Source organism: Physella acuta, unplaced genomic scaffold, assembly GCF_028476545.2.
Source record: "Physella acuta isolate Inbredline_101_S28 unplaced genomic scaffold, ASM2847654v3 ptg000805l, whole genome shotgun sequence".
Lineage (NCBI taxonomy): Eukaryota > Metazoa > Mollusca > Gastropoda > Physidae > Physella > Physella acuta.
Genome location: NW_026732323.1, coordinates 1,154,548 through 1,178,619, shown reverse-complemented (window position 1 = coordinate 1,178,619; position 24,072 = coordinate 1,154,548). Strand labels below are relative to the sequence as shown.

General features: G+C 38.9%; 1 protein-coding gene across 3 annotated transcripts; it reads right to left on the bottom strand.

Annotated features, from left to right (window-relative positions):
* Positions 1-3,339: 3,339 nt before the first annotated feature.
* On the bottom strand, positions 3,340-23,333 carry LOC131951231 (inactive polypeptide N-acetylgalactosaminyltransferase-like protein 5). Of its 3 annotated transcripts, none has more exons than XM_059313570.1 (11): positions 23,258-23,333; positions 12,355-12,961; positions 11,532-11,701; positions 10,917-11,094; positions 10,317-10,517; positions 9,220-9,337; positions 8,196-8,381; positions 7,571-7,705; positions 7,021-7,125; positions 6,001-6,132; positions 3,340-4,043 (listed from the first exon to the last, which is right to left on the bottom strand). In XM_059313570.1, the coding sequence occupies exons 2-11, from the start codon at positions 12,846-12,848 to the stop codon at positions 3,915-3,917; spliced, it is 1,848 nt and encodes a 615-aa protein (XP_059169553.1). In that variant the 5' UTR covers positions 12,849-12,961; positions 23,258-23,333; the 3' UTR covers positions 3,340-3,914. The 3 variants fall into 3 exon arrangements, with proteins under 3 accessions (XP_059169553.1, XP_059169554.1, XP_059169552.1); XM_059313571.1 differs by lacking the exon at positions 23,258-23,333 and adding an exon at positions 19,219-19,236; XM_059313569.1 differs by lacking the exon at positions 23,258-23,333 and adding an exon at positions 13,088-13,135.
* Positions 23,334-24,072: the final 739 nt, after the last annotated feature.

Below are 24,072 nucleotides of genomic sequence, written 5' to 3'. Positions count from 1 at the left end.
ATCGAGATTTTGAATAAATCATGGCATTTATGGACATATTTAAGTTTTCAATATGACAGACAAATTAGTATTCCACATAGAAAAATGAATGGTTAAACACTACCAATCATTACACAAATTATAGTAATTGAGTAGTTGTTTATTTAAAACATATACAAAATGTATTTAAAAAATAGTACTCAACGTGTAAATTATGAATTAACATATGAACTAGCATTGAATCTGTGTTCGTACACAGTGCACTAGAACAAAACTCGTGTCACCAGATCTATTTCACATCAATCATGTCTTATTGTTGAAGTGTCACTTGCTAGTACGTTATCTATAGAGTAGAAAACATTCAACTGTAAACATTACTTACGCGTTTTACTAACCAGGACGTGCACTAGGAATGGTCCTAGGTGCTTTGACCACAGGTACTTTGACCACAGGTGCTTTGACCACAGGTGCTTTGACCATAGGAGGTTTGACCATAGGGGTTTTGACCACAGCGGGGCTTTGACCATAGGGGTTTGACCATAGGGGGTTTGACCATAGGGGGTTTGACCACAGCGGGGCTTTGATCACAGAGGGGCTTTGACCATAGGGGGTTTGACCACAGCGGAGCTTTGACCATAGAGGAGCTTTGACCATAGGGGGTTTGACCATAGGGGGGTTGACCACAGCGTGGCTTTGACCACAGAGCGGGGTTAACTATAATATAAAGATTTTAAAATAGATATTATAAATTGTTATTTGATTTAAATTTGTGATACAATTAATTCGATTTTATGCATGTTTCCTGGGAGTCCATTAATAGAAATTAACGTACTATAGTGCTGACCATACAGTAACTAGATTGTGCTTGGGTTTTAAAAAAAATAGATGGACTCTATTTGTTGCCTGTTTGGTTTAATAAGGCATACAAGGTTAACAAATTAACAAATTATTAAATAACTAATCCAGAAGCGAGATCATCGAACTACAAGATCAATGTGAACAACAAAGGCAGTCTTTAAAATTATTATTTTTTATAATAACTTTTACACTATTGCTTATCTTTTCTTTAGACCAAAAAAAAAAACAACAAATAGGTGCATTTAAAAAAAACATAATACATCGAAATAATAAACCACCAAATAACCCGATTGTTGTTGTTTTTTGTTTTTATATGTACGACATCCATTGGGTGGATCATTTTGCTATGGAAACTATGTTTAAATGTTGTACAGGTATCTGTGTAGTATTATATCATAGAGCCCTCATAGACTCGGACAATATCTTTTCTACAGACTCAGTGTATACTTAGGCTGGAAACTCCTCCAGCTAAAAATATTCAAGGCGCTTTGAATTCTAGATCATATCTAAAAAAAAAACGACATAGCAGCCTCTCTTGTTGCAAGTAAATGTTACCTGAATTCTTTCGAAATTTACCAGGTGAAAAAAGCTTATTAATTTCTGTTTTGTCAGTGGACTACTATTAGTTCCAGTTTTAGCTGACTGGTTTGGCGACATAACTCTAGACTTAATCTTGACGTTTTGATGCTTAGAGTCAGCTTAGATTTGAGCTTATCATGTTTATAATCAGCTTATATTTGAAGGTCTGAAAAGTAAATTTACTTTTTCTAAGCTGGCGGTCGATCGGCAGAGGAAGTAGAGTTTTTCTGTGTCTATGACCTCTGCATATGAAGGGATAGAATGATCAGCAGTTTACCCAACTACCTTTACTCTCCCTAGCATTAGAACAAGGTGGGTTGAGGGGAGTCTATATATATATATATATATATATATATATATATATATATATATATATATATATATATATATATATAATATATATATATATATATATATATATATATATATATATATATATATATATATATATATATATATATATATATAGTGTGTGTGTGTGTGTATGTGTGTGTACCCAGTGTATATATTTATATATTAATGTATAAGATACCAAAATCTATATGAACATTAAAGCATGCGTGTAGGTAAAACAATTATTAGTTTAATTAAACCTGCGCTACTTACCTTCAATCAGGCGGCATAATGTGTTTACTGGCGTCATGCCGAGCCTTCCGCATGTCGTTATCAGCGGGGAGATAAGAACTGGCAGAGGTATGGCATTGAGAATTGTGTGCAAGTCTGTGTGTTGGCCCTCACGTGCGAGGTCTCTGTGACCCAGGCTACTGGGTGATAGGTCAGCTCTGACTGGGTGATAGGTCAGCTCTGACGTACGAGAGGTCTCTGTGACCTAGGCTACTGGGTGATAGGTCAGCTCTGACTGGGTGATAGGTCAGCTCTAACGTGCGAGAGGTCTCTGTGACCTAGGCTGCTGGCTGATAGGTCAGCTCTGACGTGATAGAGGTCTCTGTGACCTAGGCTGCTGGCTGATAGGTCAGCTCTGACGTGCTAGAGGTCTCTGTGACCTAGGCTACTGGGTGATAGGTCAGCTCTGACGTGATAGAGGTCTCTGTGACCTAGGCTACTGGGTGATAGGTCAGCTCTGACGTGCTAGAGGTCTCTGTGACCTAGGCTACTGGGTGATAGGTCAGCTCTGACGTGCTAGAGGTCTCTGTGACCTAGGCTACTGGGTGATAGGTCAGCTCTGACGTGCTAGAGGTCTCTGTGACCTAGGCTGCTGGGTGATAGGTCAGCTCTGACGTGCTAGAGGTCTCTGTGACCTAGGCTACTGGGTGATAGGTCAGCTCTGACGTGATAGAGGTCTCTGTGACCTAGGCTACTGGGTGATAGGTCAGCTCTGACGTGCTAGAGGTCTCTGTGACCTAGGCTGCTGGCTGATAGGTCAGCTCTGACGTGCTAGAGGTCTCTGTGACCTAGGCTACTGGGTGATAGGTCAGCTCTGACGTGCAAGAGGTCTCTGTGACCTAGGCTACTGGGTGATAGGTCAGCTCTGACTGGGTGATAGGTCAGCTCTAACGTGCGAGAGGTCTCTGTGACCCAGGCTACTGGGTGATAGGTGTCAGCTGACGTGCTAGAGGTCTCTGTGACCCAGGCTACTGGGTGATAGGTCAGCTCTGACGTACGAGAGGTCAATATGACCCGGGCTGCTGAGTGATAGAAACATTCAATAGAAAGTTTCTTTATATTTTAAAGTAAACGTTGTTTGCTTATCGTTTATAATCCCACAAAAAAATCATCTTTTGACCCGTTGTAAATGTTTCTGGAATAATTATTTGTAAATACGAAAACAATTTGAAAAAATAAAAATAATAATTACATTCGCTTATATCGTGATTTATTTCATAAATAGTTTACATAAAAGTTTTATTTAAATTATTAGATCTATTACAAGAATATTCTTCTGATAAGAATAAATTATTCAAACAAAAAAATCATACTTCAAAATTCAACAATATTATTATCATTTGTAACGATAAATGTCACAAATATCATATCAATGTCAACATTCACAAATATTTTTGTCCACAACAGTTAAACATCTAAAATCCAACTTACACAAACATCCCAATCCGTGCCAATAAAATAACATTCAGCTTTCACAAGTGTCCTAAACCGTGCCAATAAAATATCAAACATCCAACTTACACAAATATCTCAAACTTTCCCATTAAAATATCCAAAATCCAACTTACACAAATATCCCAAACCGTGCTAATAAAATATCAAACATCCAACTTACACAAATATCCCAATCTTTTCCAATAAAATATCCAAAATCCAACTTACACAAATATCCCAATCTTTTCCAATAAAATATCCAAAATCCAACTTACACAAATATCCCACCCAAACCACGCCAATAAAATTCCTTACATTCACAAATCTCTTAGACATCACCAACCCAACATTCAAAATTTTGAAAAGTTGTTATTCTAAACTATACCAACATTCAAAAGCACCCAGAACCTCACCAACAAAATAACTACATTTCACGAATGTTATCCTAGACTGTACTGTTGAAATATCCATTTCTGTGAGGCCCGTTCCTTGGTACATAGATTTAAAATCACTCCATCAGGTCGGTGCTCCATACAGAGAGATGACTTGGTGTGCACCAGTTGTTTCTCCTGGAGATTATAGAAATCACTCCAGTTGACTTATGACTTGTCTAGATTATAAAGATCACTCCAGTTGACTTATGACTTGTCTACAGTATATCATGGTGGATTTAATAGATTGCTGTTCTACTTGAAAGAATTAGTTGAGTTCAAACTTAGATAAACTTGGTATTTCATGTGGCACATTGTAGGCTATTGGCAGTATTTAATTCAGACATTTTTCTTTAGGGACTTTTAAATCTCGGGAGGGGGGACGGGACGGATTTAATTTTTAGGTGGCAAGGGCGCGGATACCAGTTAAATTATATATTTTCCATATAAATTATATTTCGACATGGGGGGGGGGGATGTTCGTACTTCGGGAGTAGGGGGTATATAAAGGGGGGGGGGGGACAAAGTAATGCTTGGAAAAAAAAGAAACTCTGGCCATTAGGATTATCAAACCTTCAATCGGCATTTTATCAAAGACATTCTTTGTTACCTTATTAACCGCTAATGTGTTGTATTTAAACAATAACATTCCCATTTATTATATGGAGTTTTTGGAGTATTCTGTGGCCCAGTCGAAGCGTAGAATTATCAAGGTGAATTTGACATTATTTGTGAAACCGAACCATTGCATCCATTACATTTTATCAAAGACATTCTTCGTTACCTTATTAACCAATAATGCGTTGTATTTAGGCAATAACATTCCCATTTATTGCATGGAGTTTTTGGAGTATTTTTTTTATGGCCCAGTCACGAAGCGTAGAATTATCAAGATGAAATTGAAACCGAACCATTTCATCCATTACATTTCTTAGTTCAACGTGAGGAGGGATATGTGGCGTATTGAAATCAATAGCAGCTGTAAAAAATGGTAAGTACCGCGGATCAAAGCCGGATTTATTTTTATTATTTTGGAGGTTTTTACGTGCAGTTTTTACATAAACCTAATCCTATAAGTATGACAGGTCTCAAGATAAATCGTTGATCTAGATGCGATAACAATTTTTTTTACTATAAAAAAAAGATTAATTCGACACAGCTTTCCGACTTATTTTTATTATTCGCGAGTTAATATCCACTGGTCTAACCAGTGTCCGCAAATCCCCCCCCCCCGGAGAAAATAATATGGAAAAAATACTTTGGTTTAAAAGTGAAGGTGAATAGGTGAGTAGCATCAACTTACCAGTGGGGTCTCACACTGAATGTAGTATCAACTCACCTGTTGGTTCTAACACTGAATGTAGTATCAACTCACCTGTTGGTTCTAACACTGAATGTAGTATCAACTCACCTGTTGGTTCTAACACTGAATGTAGTATCAACTCACCTGTTGGTTCTAACACTGAATGTAGTATCAACTCACCTGTTGGTTGTAACACTGAATGTAGTATCAACTCACCTGTTGGTTGTAACACTGAATGTAGTATCAACTCACCTGTTGGTTGTAACACTGAATGTAGTATCAACTCACCTGTTGGTTGTAACACTGAATGTAGTATCAACTCACCTGTTGGTTGTAACACTGAATGTAGTATCAACTCACCTGTTGGTTGTAACACTGAATGTAGTATCAACTCACCTGTTGGTTGTAACACTGAATGTAGTATCAACTCACCTGTTGGTTGTAACACTGAATGTAGTATCAACTCACCTGTTGGTTCTAACACTGAATGTAGTATCAACTCACCTGTTGGTTGTAACACTGAATGTAGTATCAACTCACCTGTTGGTTGTAACACTGAATGTAGTATCAACTCACCTGTTGGTTGTAACACTGAATGTAGTATCAACTCACCTGTTGGTTCTAACACTGAATGTAGTATCAACTCACCTGTTGGTTGTAACACTGAATGTAGTATCAACTCACCTGTTGGTTGTAACACTGAATGTAGTATCAACTCACCTGTTGGTTCTAACACTGAATGTAGTATCAACTCACCTGTTGGTTCTAACACTGACTGCATTACCAACTTACCTGTGTGTAGGACCAGGTGTCGTGTTGAAGTGAGCACTCTCCCAGGTTGACCTTTGCCCTTTCTTTAGGGTCGTGACTGACGACACACTGGAGCGTGGCCATCAGCAGGCCGTTGGTTTTCAACGTGAAGCCCTGGATGAACAGAAGTAATTGAGTTTTTTTTCTATTGTATCACAAAATATACATTCTATTTTCTATCAATTTGTTTCGTTTTTTTTTTCTCCGAGCAAAAATATCTGTAAGCCGCCAGTTGATTTTGGAATACGTTTAAGTGAAATCTCATTCATAATGAGCTGAGTGCAGTGTTTCTTCCAGACTTTTTTTCTCCGTGAGGGCACTTGAAATTTTCGGGGGGGGGGGGGGGGGGCGGTAAACTTTCTTCGGGGGGGGGGGGGGCGGACACTGTTAATAGTATATATTTTCTATATAAATTATATAAATTTCATTTCGTTCGGGGGGGGCGGTAAAAAAATTTCGGGGGGGGCAAAGCCCCCCCCCCCCCCCCCGAAGAGATGCCTGGAAGAAACTCTGGCTGAGTGAAATAAGTTTCTAACACCGAGTACGATAGAGGGTGCGCACCTCTGTTCCACAACTAGTTGATAAGAAAAATGTGCGATGAATGTATTTTTGTACCCTCTTACTTTTTCTTATAATGGGCTCTAAATTGTCAAAAATTGGTTCTTATATTGTCACATATAAACATATAATTTTTCATATAATCGATCCTCACATACAAATACGTAACTGTGTCATATCATTGTAAAAAAATTGGATCTGATATGAATCACCTTGACTTTAACACTACATTACAATAACTCATTAATTTTAACACCGATCGAAATCGAACACTTTCAACACAAAAAACCGAATCCAATTAAGCTGGTGTGTTAATGTTAGTAATGTAGATGCTGATCAATACCCCCGATACAAAATATTATTCAGGATCATGTGTTCCAGCTGTTTGATCATTCAACACCTAGTGGCCATGGTGTAGAGCGCCTGTCCTCAACTTATCCTTACCTGAATGTAGATGGGTTTATCACAAGCTTTGATCGCCAGTGGTGCGTCATACTGGTAGAGATGGTTGTCCGTGTCTAAACAAAGGTCACTGTGCTGGTTGCGTACCTGGTTTGTTCATTCAAGCGTGGTAAGACATTAGTTGCCTACACGCCATGATATTTTGACATTTTTTTTTCGTCATGCAGGTATCTTTGTTTACGTCATACATGTATCTTTTCGGTACGTCATAGGTGTATCTTTTCGTTACGTCATACATGATATTTTAGTTAAGATTAGCCATATTAATGTATTCTAATATACGATAATAACAATAACAGTTTTTTTTTTAATTTTAAGGAAAGTCTTGGATAGAGTTAGGGTTGTTATAAAAACAGGATTAGGCTTAAGATTAGGGAAATCATTAACGATAGGTTTAAGATAACGTTCAGTTAGGCCTAGGAACAAAATTCTGTTATCAGTGATTAATTAAGTTTCAATGACTTGTGGACAAATCCCTAACTATATTTGTATGTTAAATCCGACTATTAGAACACGATAAAATAAAATTTACCTGCCCCCAAATGGTGGAGTTCTCATCGTAGACATTCAACTCTGGCCAAATGTTCTGAAGATACCAACTAAAATCTTTACATCCAAGTTTTGTTTTCAGGGCCAGTCTCTCACTTAAGTCACCAACATCGAGATTCTGAATGAAACAAAAGTACAGTGTGGAGTGGAATATAATTTTCTTAAATTAGAAACTAGTTGTGGAGTCAGTGAAGTAAAAAAATCATCATTTTTTTTCCGTTTGTGCCCAAGACACATGGGACAGAGGAAGTAGAGCCCATCTGTTTCAATGACCTCGGCATATAAGGGGATCGTGTGGTCGGCACTAAGCCCAGCCGTCTTTGTTTCCTTAACGTGAGTTAGGTACCCATCAGAGCTGGGTAGAATCAGGGACTTTGATTTGAACCATGATTCGAACTCGAGACTTTCGGGTTAGCAGTCTAGCTCTCTAATGCTGGGCCACGCTGCCCTTTAGTAAATAATATAGCAGTGCGTATTGTACAGGCTGCTTGCTGAGCTTAAGATAATTATGCACTTTGTCAGCGATGTTGGGCTACTTGTATGAACCTTCATTGTAGACACATTAAGAACGAAGAAGAAGAAGAATCAGGAAGTTACAGCAGGCATACCTTCATGTCCGGAAATATAGCATAAGGAAACCGGATGTAGTCGCCCATCCAGACCGCCGCGGCCCGCTTGTAGTTGAAGTGCTCGATGTACTGCCGGCCCACCAGGAACGAATACGGCTGAGACCGTGCCACGTGACCTATCCTGGAACACGGCACGTGAATCAGACGACCCCCGCATAGCCAGACCTAAATAAACGACCAATTTGTGAGGCAGAATTAAAGCAAGACCCGGTTACAATGTGTGTAGATAATATAGTTTAAGAGACAAATAAGTATAAAATCGGAGCACACATTATCATTTTCATTCAGGAATCTCACTGGAAAGAGCCCCCCCCCCCCCAGCACGTCCACCGCCCCTCCCCCTCCAAACTTAATAGGAAAACAAAATTTATATAGAAAATATATACTTTGATTAGTGACCGCTCCTCTGTAAATTTTATGTGTGCTCCCACATCCCCCAAAGTTTAAAATGCCACCCCTACACCCCCACCCCCCCCCCCCCCCCCACCCCATTGGTTAAAAATATCTGAAAAAGCCCGACACATAATCATTAATAAAAGAACTATTTAAACGAGTGTTGGCTATATTTTATAGCAAAATTGCCTTGTCTTGTAACTAAGAAATATTTTAAAAATCTCCTAGACCTTTTATTACACTGAGATCTCTGTTGAAACAACCGCGATGTTTATAGAGTGAATAGATTTATTGTCTTGGCCTGTTATAAAACGTGCTATTTTTATTTAAGGTGTTAATGCATAATCGCCTTATCTAAGATATATTTATTGCTACTACACCTATTTATAAACTCTGGATTGGCTCTAAAGGACAGATAGGTTACTGTTGTACCGGGTCAAAAAAGCAGGAAATGTAAAAAGATTAAAATATCGAGTGCATGTTTTGAATGTGGGCGGTCTAAGAGGCTGAGTTTTTAAAATGTTAAAATATTGAATGCATGTTTGGAAACAAGCGCCATGCGTTGTGTCGGGTCAAAGGTTAAAATATTGAAAGCATGTTGTGTACGTACTCGCCATGTCATCTCCAGGTTCTCCCCGCCCCAGATGATCATACCGTCGTCATACCCGCCTAGCTCCATGAAGTAGTTCCTCTCCACAGCAAAAGCTGCTCCCACCATAGAGGCGCCTCTGGAATAAAAGTTGGACCATAATGTATGTGTCTAGAGAGTTGACATACACACTCGATGTATGTTACCTGCTGTCCGTCACATATCGGAATGTATTGAGTATTGAGACCAATTTTACACTTGAATAAACATACAGATTAACATATGTAAATATTATATTTGTCCACAAACATAATTAAACGTGAACATATGTTAAAATATATCCGTAGTCAAAATAAATATACATAAAGGTGTATAAACTTACATAAACGTACACACTCATACGTGTAAAAAGACTTACACAAGTAAAAACATACACAAATGTATGTACGTATACATATATGTGTATAAGTTAACATATATGCGCACATGAAACTAGGCAGTAAGATGAGAAGTGCCAGATGTTGCACGTGTATGTGTATCAACCCCCCCCCCTCCCTACACAGCTGATGGACCCAAGGGACAGGACGTTACTTGCACAACTCAAACTAAATATACACGCATATAAGTAAACATACACATGCTCACATATTAACACAATGCACATACACAAATACACATATTTAAGTAAACAAAATGAGCACAGACTTACGGTTAAATAAAAATAACCACGTGTACATAAATATAAGCTCGATAAATTAACACACACACACACACACACATGAAAACAAACACAAATGTACACAAACATACACACATATAAATAAACATACACATATTTCCATAAACATACACATAAGATCGATAAAATTAACACACACACACACACACTCATGAAAACAAACACATATGAACACAAACATTTACACATACAAATAAACCTGCACATTGCACATAAACATACACATTAGCTCATTAAATTAACACACAGACACATAAAAAAACACTCATGAACACAAACATACACACATATAAATAAACCTACACACGTGAACATAAACATACACACGGGAAAACAAACACACATGTACACAAACACACATACATACAAATCAACCTACACCCGCGGGCTCCGCTCGTCCTTCCCAATCTGGTCATCCCTGAAGAGCGACTCGAAGAACCCCAGCGTCCAGGTCCAGCCGTACCTGGTCAGGTAGTCGTGGTTGTACCGGTACTCGAACGTGTCGGCCTGGACGTAGTCCAGCGTGGCCATGGCAACGGTTTTACGGTCCTTGGCGATTTCGGTCAGCATTGGCTGTAGCCTGAAATTATGGGATGGCCAATACACTTTCCAGTCGAACAACTACCATTAAATAAGTTCAGTTGGTCTAAACGTTTCCACTACGTGCATACAAGTCATGTTTTGTGTTTACAGAAAATATTGCCAAGTAAATAAATAAGAAAATAAATAAATAAAAGTTATTTGCAATAGTTTAGTTACCCTTTCAACCTGGAGGTCAATAGGGAGGATATAAAAGATTTCCCCTGCTAATGTGACATCGACATATAAAGCGAAAGTGTGGATAGCATTTTACCCTGCCGTATTACTTTCCCTAACATGAGTCCGGGATTCGAACTCGAGACTTTCGGGTTAACCGTCCCGCGCTCTACCACAAAGAACCATAACTTAAAAGTTTAGAGGCAAGTTATCCCATGTTTACCAATCAATGTTCACCTCCATATGACTGTCGAAGAAAACAACAACGTCGCCTGTGGCCGCATCACATCCGCGCATGCGCGCCTTTGTCAGACCTTTACGGTCGGCTATACGGATGAGCTTGACCAACCCTTGTGGGAAGTTCTGGTCAATGTAGTCTACCAACGGCCGGTGGAGAGCCTCTGAAATTTTTTAGTTGTATTGATTAGACTTTTGCAAGTCTAGGAATGATTAATTCTGTGGATTAAAACTTTTGCAAGTATAGGTTTGATTTATTCTGTGGATTAGAATTTTGCAAGTATAGATTTGATTAATTATGTGACTTTTGTAAGTCTACATTTGACTTTCGCGATTTTTGTTAGGCTACTTCTGTAAATTAAAGTTTTGCGAGTATATGATTAGTTGTGTAGGTTAGACTCTTGTAAATGAGTGCTTTGTTATTTCTTGAGATACAAGTTGCATACGATTCATTACTTGAGTTCTGGTTCGTGTAGTTTATTTAGCTGGTACCACCAATATTATATATCTCATCTAGCCTCGCCTAACAGTGCATAAACTTTATCCATAATCGTCGTTTTGAGAAGAAAAAAACAAATAGTGCCTGTGAAAGTAGCCTTACCTAAAGTACTGGCATCGTCGACTAGAATAATTTCCTTTAAGTTGCGTCTCGGCGTCCTGTTGATGATGCTGTAGATGGTGCGGACGAGAAGGGACGGCCATTCGTTGTAGAAGGGCACTATGACGGACGCCGTGGGCAGATTCTCGGGGGCATATTTCAACAGGTCACAGCTGCGTGGTATAATAATTAATATTAATTAATTAATATATTAATTATAATAATAAATGTTTAATTAGGCGTTATTTAAATACTGCAATGAAAAAATATGTGCTAGTCTAGAATACAACTGTTAAATGTGAATAGAAAATGTATGGTAGTCTAATGTAGGATTCATTCCTGTCTATGCTTTAGTGGCTTGATCTGAACTAGTAAACTTCCCTTTTCGAACTTAACGGTCTATGGAGCAAGTGAAATAGAGTCCACCTTTTTCTGTGACCACGGTAAAGAGATAGTGTGGTCAGCACTATACCCAGCCGCCTTTACTTTCCCTAACGTGTGTTAGGTACCCATCAGAGTTGGGTGGACGTTCTACTGGCTTGAACCCGGATTCAAACTCGAGACTTTCGGGTAAGCACTCTAGCGCACTTGATCTGATCTAGCAGAGGACAAAGACGGGATCTGCACTGTTATCTAACATCGAAGAATGGGGAAGTGGAGCTTACGTTTATCAGGGGTAGTGATAAACGAAAGTCCACCCGGGTGTCAAAATGTCTAGGTATTTCTGGAATTAGTTCTAAGGGCAGATAACAAACAGAGCCCCATATTTACGTACTTTGTACTGATGTAAGTAAACAAAAAGTGAATAGAAGAAAAGTCAACCCACCCCTTCAAGCGTGAGTCTGGCACCATCCTGTTGAGTGGTATCCGGTCACTGACCAAGGTGTTGATATGGAATTCGGCCATGACCTTGTCCACCTCGTCTTTCTCGTCCTCCCTGGGTCTGACAGCCAACCCCATCTCCCCTGGGGCCGACAGGTTGTTCCTCCCATACCCGTCTATCAGCGGGTTCCCGGTTGCTTTGCCTGCATAAAACTCCTCCAGAGTTATCCTCGCTTGGCTGATTCTCTCCCTTAGTCCTTCCAGTAAAAGCGACGAATTAGCCCCCGAGTTATCTTCTACCAAACCGTTAGTCAAACCGCCGCTATTTTCAACTGAGAATGGTGTATCACACAGTACAGTCGAACCTCTGATTGAGTATTTCGTCTCCATAATCATAAGAAATAAAACATTCACTCCTAGAACACTGATTATCAACAGGTGCGGCCGCCGGCCTCCACATTGGGATAGAACTCGGAACCAGCGCTTCATGAGGGCCATACTTGCACAAGTTATCCGAATATTTGATCACCAACATAACATAATACTGTTTCTGTTTGTTACATCCATATGACTAAATAACACTCAAGAACAATACGTTCAATTTTCTTACACTGAAAATAGAAAAATAAAAATTCATTAACTTAGGTATTGAACTGTAGTAGTGTATAGATAGTGTTAAAAGCAGTCACAGTGCATTAAAAAACTTGACAACCGTCTACTAGATAAGATAATCCTACCTGGCAGTGAACTACATAAAAAGGGGGAGGTAACTCTCAGACAACAACACTTCACCGTATCGTAGCAGTGCAGCGAATGTCTGGCAAACATGTTAGCTTACGTCATGCGAATTTTTGCCGTGTTTTTTTTTCTCAGGCAAATTCACTTTTTATGTGTGTAGGGAAAAACACGTACTCTTTTTAAAGAAAATTAAGCACTCACGCACACATACATAGATACAAAGACACATGTACACACACGTATATACATATGTACTCGCATACACACACACACACACACACATACACATGCACACGCACACGCACATGCACCTGCACCTGCACCTGCACCTACACCTACACCTACACCTACACCTACACCTACACATACACACATACACACATACACACACCACACACACACACACACACATATATATATATATATATATATATATATATATATATATATATATATATATATATATATTAAAGCCAAGCGTCTTAAGTTGAATGGAGATTGTATTAGGATAGCGTTTGTTTGGATATGCTACCGAAGAGTCAACCTTAGCGCAACGAATACATTTGTGTTAAATTAAAATGCGTTTTTGTCAATCTGGTAAATGATTTTTTCCCCTTTGAAATAAGGTTTCTACACCTTAAAGTCACCCGTGCTGATTCGTGCCCATATTGATATTTTGTGCAAACATAGGAAACTTTGTAAAGAACCATAGTCCATTATTGACTTATCAGCCAATGATGTTCGTTTCACACGCACACCATTACACAACGTGAGGCTAGTATTGACACGACGGTTCAACTTTGTTTGTTTTGTATAATATATCAGAAGGTTAACTTTTATTTTGTAAACGACGGTTTTAGTCACCATAATACATTTTTATGTTCGTTCTCTTTTGAGTTGTTAAAATTATTGTATGGATTAGAACAAACACAAAATGTAGAATTTAGAGTCAAATTAATGGTTTTCTGAATGGATGTGATTCAACTTAGATTAGGGCCACTACTTGTGTGGCCTACTACTAACATCTTCGAATGTACACCTACACATATACCTACACATACACCTGCAACTACATCTTAACCCACACCCGCACATACACATGCGTGTACACGTACACGTACACGTACACGTACACGTACACGTACACGTACACGTACACGTACACGTACACGTACCACGTACCACGTACCACGTACCACGTACACGTACACGTACACGTACACGTACACGTACACGTACACGTACACGTACACGTACACGTACACGTACACGTACACGTACACGTACACGTACACGTACACGTAAACTGTGTACTGCTTATTATCGCAATTCTCTGTCTGTAATCCCGCATTTACTACAATTAATTCCACTTTTACCACCAGTAAATCCACTTCTACTTCACGTAACTCCACCCCTGCTACACAAAGCCCCCACCTCTCACAGACAAAGGTCCTCTATACCACATTATAATCACAAAAACCTTTCTCACTCTGAAGGCAACCAAGGCTGGAAGACCACAGGACAGCTATCGTCGGTATTTAACTTCACTCTAAGAGCCGTCTCGAGAACATAAATGTAAGTGATCAAAGTCTCAACTAACAGAACGTACCTCGTACCACGGCATTAGTTTGAACTAGCAAACAAGCCCTGCTACTTCATCTATGGGAAAAGCTTATTCTAAACCAAATCACACTTATTTATTATTCTCAACGTTTTCCGAATTTTAAAATGTGTGCTACGTATAAAGTATCCAGTAGCGAATGCAGGGGGGCAGAGCCGGCGTTAGGGGGTGGCGAACGGGGCGGTCGCCATAGGCCCCGCGCTTGAAGGGGCCCCGCGCTTCAGCAATGTCATTGTTATCTGAATTAGTTCGTAAACTTAAAAAAAAAAATTGTTGCTGAATTCAATTGGGAAAAACTAAATGGTGGAACGCCGACGTTGTTGATTGTTATAACTGAGGCCACGGTTGATGTTGGTGAGTCCCACCTGAACTGGGACAGGCCGTAATTCGATACAAAAATAGTGTCACACCTACCCTTTGTGTAGGGTACGGTCGCCTGGCATTTGACCTGAGCTGACTGGAGATAGCGGTCGAGAATTAGCCCATGACGTAAAGAGATACCCTATTGTATGCGGACCGATGAAGACGTCCTTTTAGTGAGCAGACGGGATGTCTATAGTAGACAGTTAGTGACCTGATGAACTCTAGTCCTGACTTTCTTGTTGTAGATGTCGTATAATGTATATGTACAGTGTTTCTTCCAGACTTTTTTCTCCGGGGGGGGAGGGGCACTTGAAATTTTCGGGGGGGGGGGGGCGGTAGACTTTCATCGGGGGGGGGGGGTGCGGACACTGTTAAAAGTATATATTTTCTCTATAAATTATATAAATTTCATTTCGTTTTCGGGGGGGGGGGGGGCTACTCTATATGTAGGCCTACTTGTCTTGGTATAACAAAATTAACATTCAGTTGCGTGCAGAGGGGTGGGAGGAGGGCGACGAGGAGGGGGGGGGGGGGGCTTAGGATCTATATCAGGCGGCATTAAACAGAGTGATTTATTATTATTTTTTGGAAGAAAGTTAAAACTGTTGTTATGTTGTGTCACCTTAAGGATTCACCCCTTCAATAATTAAGACAATAATGATTTTGGTTTTAAAATATTGTATGAATTCTAAACAAATTTTGAAGACTATACTGTTTTGATACATCAGGCCGAGTTCGCTGTATTGTAAACTTTATTTTCCTAATTATTCGGCACGTGATTTGGTATGAATTACATAACTGTTAAAAGTGATTTAATATCTTAGTAAAGGAAAAAAAAACTACGAACATTGGGTTAATACATGGAAGAGATAAAAATCTGTTATTATAGTGGAAAGTTTGACATTAGCTTATAAACTCCAAAACATTTGTGTTATTATGTGTACATCACATTATATAGGCCTTTATATATATATATATATATATATATATATATATATATATATATATATATATATATATATATATATATATATATATATAATGGAAAGGCCCCGCGCGGATGGTTGGCCCTAGGCCCCGCGTACTCCTAACGCCGGCTCTGCAGGGGGGAGAGGGGGAGCGGCCCCCTTCCCCTTACAGCTCCCCCTACGACCATTTTAAGGACAGTGGCGCCTTTTTCAGAGATTAATTAAATATTATTTAAAATAAGTTTCCTAAAATAAAATTTAGAAAAAAAAATCAGCAAACAGACCCACCTAACAGAGACTACGAATTTAAGATTGTTACTCAGCCTAAATTTCAACATTTTTAATGGCTCATCGTGAGTATACACAGAGGCGTAGCGAAGGGGAGGTGGGGGGGGTGCGGACCGCACCGTGTGACACCATTTAGGGGGTGACACAAAGGCTAAAAATAGCAAAATATATAGAGAAAAACTTGAGGGGGAGGTGCGAATCGAAAATTTGAACGTTTGTCCCCGGGAAGAGTCGCTACACCTCTGGGGAGTGACACCATTAAGTGCCGCACCGGGTGACACCCGACCTCGCTACGCCACTGAGTATACACTTGGCTTACTTCTCGATGCCTAGCTCATTGTCAACCCACTTTAACATTCTGTACGTCTGCTGTTTGCGTTATTCCTACTGGATATGGACCATCAACCACCCACGGTTTGATCATAGTTTACAAGTGTAGCATTTGACAGACTGAATTCAATATAGGACCACGTCTTTTATATGGAGGGACTATTATCTTTGGGTTTTAAGATCAGTCGAGTGACGTAGGTTCATTGTTCACGTAAAATGTGTCACTTAGAGTAAGATTTTGATTATCTCTGCCAATACTAGCAGGAAGTGAAATTGCAGGTCACTTGAATATAAGCTGATCTAGAACATCGACAGAATGCATCTTGTACATATGAACATATTTTTACGTGGACTGTGTTTAAAAACTACGAGCCGGCCCGCGGCATAACATACGCCGCTATTTAGTTGTTGTTTTTTTCTACTTTTCAGTAATTCATAATTTGTGAATTCGACGGTACCAACGCTGCCACTGAAAATATTTCTTTAAAACACTATAAGTAGCACGTTAAGGACCCTAACCCCCCCCCCCCTCCCCTCCCCCCCCCCCCTATGTTTAAAATCGTTTCAAACTAAATTATCTGCCCCTAACAGTCGTCACTAAACCCGGCTCTGCTTGTAAACATTTAGAGTGAACACAGCTCACTAAGACCATGTAGGGATGGGGGTTGTAGGGAGCGCGTTTACAGCTTGTTTTCTAGCGTCTCCCAGAAGAGAATTATATATATATAGATATGCCATCATATTGGGTGAGGGTGGGAGAAGGGAGCTGAATTGTTGTACAGAAAAATAAACACATTCTCACACAACTTAAAGAACATTATTATGGATCGAGATCATCAGGATATAGGCTACTTAAATACCTCAAGTAAATTTAGTTGAAACTTCTGAAAAAGAATAACTATGGTTGTTTACAATCAGAATCATAGCTTTTTAAACAGCTAATTCTCTATGAAACTTGTTTTTGCAAATACCAGTGATAAAGTTATCTAACCTATACCTTATTGTGCTAAACAATAATTTTTAAAGAAATTAAATAGTAGCAAATTCAAAATTGTAATGAATTAGGGGGGGGGGGGGCGCAAGAACAATAGTTTAGTTTTAATATATTATATTTACTATTGCAAAACGCGTTTTTATATAAACTACACTTTTACGATTTTTCTATACGCCTTTAATCGACTTGCCTTTTTCCCTAGATCCAAAACCTCCATACGCCTCTAAAGGTATCTTAGGGCTTTGTATTAAAGTCTAGCAAAGAATAGGCAGACTAATTTTATATATGGACTACACTATTATAAAGGCAGTTAACAACAAAACAAAAGTATACCAAATAATTATGGCAGCTGCAGTTACAAACACAACGTTAAAATAAATACTGGTGTAGGTTAGCATTGAAACACAAAACGCACATTTAATCCCAACCAGCCAGTGTAGACAAAATTCGAGCGTTGTGGATTATTTGAAATCTATACGCTCATTTCAAAACTCAGCGTGATTAAAAACTAGGATGGAATAACATATGTACGAAACACAATATTGACTTCTTTCTTTGTTTACGTTAACGTTCTAATCAACAGTAATTTGGTATGCGATGTAAATGGCCGTGACTAGAGGCTGTGTGTATTGTTTTTTAACCTGTTCAATTAGAGTTTCTTTCAGATATTTTGCTCATAAGGGATGGGCGGTTGGACGAGGACGCAACTTAAAATTTCTATGGGTCGCTTGTAGCTTCCGTGGTGGGGGACATGGAAAAGTCTAATTTTTAAAAAAGTAAATACGCCTTTATTTACATTTAATATTATTTCTATTTTTAAGGGGAAGAAATAATTCTACTGACATAGCAATAATAAGGTATTTTTAAAAAATACAGAAAGTTGACTGCAGTAATTGTACATACTTTAGAATTTTACCACACTCTTGAGTTTGTCACATAATTTTGTCACACAAACCACCGTTCCTTCAATTTATCACAGAATGCCACCACACACTCCACCGTTCCTTCAGTTTGTCACAGAATGCCACCACACACTCCACCGTTCCTTCAGTTTGTCACAGAATTTTGTCACGCACTCCACCGTTCCTTCAGTTTATCACAGAATTCTGTCACACACTCCATTGTTCCTTCAGTTTATCACAGAATGCCACCACACACTCCACCGTTCCTTCAGTTTGTCACAGAATGCCACCACCCACTCCACCGTTCCTTCAGTTTGTCACAGAATGCCACCACACACTCCACCGTTCCTTCAGTTTGTCACAGGATGCCACCACACACTCCACCGTTCCTTCAGTTTGTCACAGAATGCCACCACACACTCCACCGTTCCTTCAGTTTGTCACAGGATGCCACCACACACTCCACCGTTCCTTCAGTTTGTCACAGAATGCCACCACACACTCCACCGTTCCTTCAGTTTGTCACAGAATGCCACCACACACTCCACCGTTCCTTCAGTTTGTCACAGAATGCCACCACACACTCCACCGTTCCTTCAGTTTGTCACAGAATGCCACCACACACTCCACCGTTCCTTCAGTTTGTCACAGAATGCCACCACACACTCCACCGTTCCTTGAGTTTGTCACAGAATTTTGTCACGCACTCCACCGTTCCTTCAGTTTGTCACAGAATGCCACCACACACTCCACCGTTCCTTCAGTTTGTCACAGAATGCCACCACACACTCCACCGTTCCTTCAGTTTGTCACAGAATGCCACCACACACTCCACCGTTCCTTCAGTTTGTCACAGAATGCCACCACACACTCCACCGTTCCTTCAGTTTGTCACAGAATCCACCACTCCACCGTTCCTTCAGTTTGTCACAGAATGCCACCACACACTCCACCGTTCCTTCAGTTTATCACAGAATGCCACCACACACTCCACCGTTCCTTGAGTTTGTCACAGAATGCCACCACACACTCCACCGTTCCTTCAGTTTGTCACAGAATCCACCACTCCACCGTTCCTTCAGTTTGTCACAGAATGTCACCACACACTCCACCGTTCCTTCAGTTTATCACAGAATGCCACCACACACTCCACCGTTCCTTGAGTTTGTCACAGAATGCCACCACACACTCCACCGTTCCTTCAGTTTATCACAGAATGCCACCACACACTCCACCGTTCCTTCAGTTTGTCACAGAATGCCACCACACACTCCACCGTTCCTTCAGTTTGTCACAGAATGCCACCACACACTCCACCGTTCCTTCAGTTTATCACAGAATGCCACCACACACTCCACCGTTCCTTCAGTTTGTCACAGAATGCCACCACACACTCCACCGTTCCTTGAGTTTGTCACAGAATGCCACCACACACTCCACCGTTCCTTCAGTTTGTCACAGAATGCCACCACACACTCCACCGTTCCTTCAGTTTATCACAGAATGCCACCACACACTCCACCGTTCCTTGAGTTTGTCACAGAATTTTGTCACGCACTCCACCGTTCCTTCAGTTTGTCACAGAATGCCACCACACACTCCACCGTTCCTTGAGTTTGTCACAGAATGCCACCACACACTCCACCGTTCCTTCAGTTTATCACAGAATGCCACCACACACTCCACCGTTCCTTCAGTTTATCACAGAATGCCACCACACACTCCACCGTTCCTTCAGTTTATCACAGAATTTTGTCACGCACTCCACCGTTCCTTAAGTTTGTCACAGAACGCCACCACACACTCCACCGTACCTTGAGTTTGTCACAGAATCCACCACACACTCCAACGTTCCTTGAGTTTGTCATAGAATCCACCACTCCACCGTGTCTTCCCCTCATCAGTCAACACGTTCTCTGTCTGTTTAAGTTACTGGTACTTCAAGGCGTCCTTTGTCAAACAGGTAAGATCTAAAACTAGGCCTATCTTACCTGCAGCTAAGTTTCTGAGCAGGTTTATCTCAATGTTGATCTTTTAAAAAAATCATTGCTAGAAATGAAAGCGGGAGAAAGTGATCGCGTTGGTCAAAGCATGCGACTCTTGACAGGGGTCATCTGAACAATATTTTTGGAACCGCTGATTTAAATGTTTTGATAACACATTACACAAGGACGCTTGATAAAAGTTATCTTAACACGATGTGTGACCTCGATATAGTTTCTGACCCATTTCAGTTTATTATTAAAATTTATCGTGCACATAATATACAGCAATCAAAAGAAGTTTTTTACCCAACACCCACTCATATAGGACCTTATACTATAACACTTCTAAGACGTAAATAATTTTTAGTCTAGTCACATTTTGTTTACACTGCGAAAGCGTGGTTGTTTTTTAATTATCGGAAAGTCATGTTGTCTTACCTTAAAAATTGTTTTAAAAAATCAACTAAAGCACTTGTGTAAACACAATTCGAAAAACCACCTAAAGCCACTTTCCTCTGAAACGAAACAAATTAACTCTCTCACTAGTTGACCGAGACGTCCCTAGTTGAATCTGCCCGTATGAGAGCTTAGGCTTTGTGAATAAAAAAAAAACAACCTCGCCCATTTCAAAACCGGTACTTAAAAAACGATTACCGCTTATTCACCAATGAAACAGAACGGTCGGCGTTCGTTGCAGGTGTCAGGACTAATCTGGTCGAAACACAAACACTTCCCATTGAATCAAACGGACCTTGTAACTGATCCGCTACTGGCGCGTTAAATGGTGAGCTTGCTATAATGGCGTGGAATCAAATCTTACACCTTATTATATACTAGCCGTCCCGGCCAGGACCTGCACAGGCCACTGTGAGAAACCTATCTGTAAAGGATTGTGTTTGTTAAGCAGCGTAGACCCAGCTTTGCCCGGGTTTAGGAAATATATTATTTTTCCAATTTTCTATATGCAAATATAGACGCATAACCTAACTCTAACTCAAAACTTAACCCTAACCACAAGCAACCACAACACAAAAATTAAACACAAACGCAAACGTAACGCAAACACAAACAAAAACACAGGCGCAAAAACAAACGTTAGCACAAACGGAACACACTACAAAGAAAGGTAGGCGTTATCTAGTTGAAAAATCTTTAGTTTTTAAGGAATGTATATTACCACTCATAAAGTATTAATATATAGTATTATATAGGCTGTAATTTATAACTAACCGTAAACTTTGTTCTTTTCAAACAATTTTTTTTTTATATTTAATCAATAATTATGGCAAATCTTAAACAGTTTACGTATTTGATTTGTTTAAATACTTTTATATTCAACTAAAACAATTAACATCAAACATTTGTTTGTAGGCCATTGTCTGTGGTAACATATATAGTCTACCATTGTAGAATAGTCAGAAACATGATTATTTTAGTTTTCATCACATTTAACCAATGATAACTTTCCATCACAACGCAATTAATTTAATGTCATCAAAATTGATTAGAAGTATGTTATAATAAAGCTATCGTATTTAGATTTTCAAACAAATCCTACATTTAGGTTGTCAATTGGTAAAATGTATTCTATTGACACAATTACATAGGTAATATAAAATATTTATAATATTTATTACTTAATGAAATTCAAAGCGTTTTATTGTGTTTTTCAAGAATGTCTTAGTTACACTTGGTTAACTTAGCTATTATTCTGAAAGTTATTTCCCTTAAATAAAATTTTGGTGTATGGATTTCAAAATGGGAGATAATTCATTGCTTAAGTTTACATTAATTTCACATTCTTGCACCTTAGGTTGACCGCTTACTTATAAATCCTACTTTTAAGTTATTATTTGCTATTGTAAAAATTATATAGAGCAGAAGTTCTAAACAGAAATGATTTGGTAGGTTTGGTAGGTTATGTTGCATTATTAAGTTAAAAAACAAAAACATCAGCAGCCTTTGTATATTGCAATACGTAATGTTAGTAGACATACACATACAACAATTGCGTCTAAAATCGTCTTATTCGCATATTAATCATCTAATTAGTTAGGTGTCGTGTTCATATTTTTCACCCTCTGCTAAAGGATTCATATATAACAATTGTAATCTATAACATTTGTAAACTTATATTTTTCAAATACAAAACAATCATTACATAATCACACAATATAGACATTTTACAATTATAACTAAAGAAAGTAAAGTAATTTTCCAAAGGTGTGTGTGTGTGTGGGGGGGGGGGGGGGGGCTATGTCGTAAAGTACAAAGAAGACTTGTGGACTCAGCAACAATTTCAAAAGAATGTGATTACGCTTGCAAACTGGAATTGAAGGAATTAGTACAAACTTTTGAGACGAATGAGGCAAGTATAATTTGATTTTGATGTCTACTTATAAGGTGGATATACATATATTTATATATATATATATATATATATATATATATATATATATATATATATATATATATATATATATGTATATATATATATATAAATATTTATATATATATATATATCCATCTCTCTCTCTATATATATATATAAATAATTTATATATATATATATATATATATATATATATATATATATCCATCTATATATATGTATATATATATATGTGTGTGTGCGCGTGTGTGTGTGTGTGTGTGTGTGTGTGTGTGTGTGGTGTGTTGTGTTGTGTTGTGTTGTGTGTGATCAGGGTGTAGACCTACCTTCAGATCTAGTCATTTGTTTAAAGAGGCTCATCTGTTTATTCCTCTCCTTAATGTCTAAAATCCTTTGAATAACTTAAACTATTAGACAACTTTGAGGTAGCTACCGTAGTAATTATATTCTGCCACTATTTGTTGGTTTCGATGTACGACAAGCTAGCAATAATACCATGTTGCTACCTGCTATTGAAACAGAGCATGCTATGAATCATCATCAAATAAAAATTAGCTTTTAATTGTTTAGTTAAACTCCAGTTCATTGACTTTAATTTCGAGGCAATGTTTTTTTTTGTTGAATCACAAGAACTAAGCACATGTGTAGACATAGGGATAATAGTCTAATCTTTTTGAAATCCTAAACTCTATCTTAACCCCTTCTGTTGTTATTCCCACACACGGGCCAGTAGATAGTCTGTTATATGTGGAAGATTGTGGCCAACTCTCTTCTGGTTAAAATGTGTTGTGTGTGGAAGATTGTGGCCAACTCTATTTTGGTTAAAATGTGTTGTGTGTGGAAGGTTGTGGCCGACTCTATTCTAGTTAAAATGTGTTGTGTGTGGAAGATTGTGGCCAACTCTCTTCTGGTTAAAATGTGTTGTGTGTGGAAGATTGTGGCCCACTCTCTTCTGGTTAAAATGTGTTGTGTGTGGAAGATTGTGGCCGACTCTCTTCTGGTTAAAATGTGTTGTGTGTGGAAGATTGTGGTCGACTCTCTTCTGGTTAAAATGTGTTGTGTGTGGAAGAATGTGGCCCACTCTCTTCTGGTTAAAATGTGTTGTGTGTGGAAGATTGTGGCCCACTCTCTTCTGGTTAAA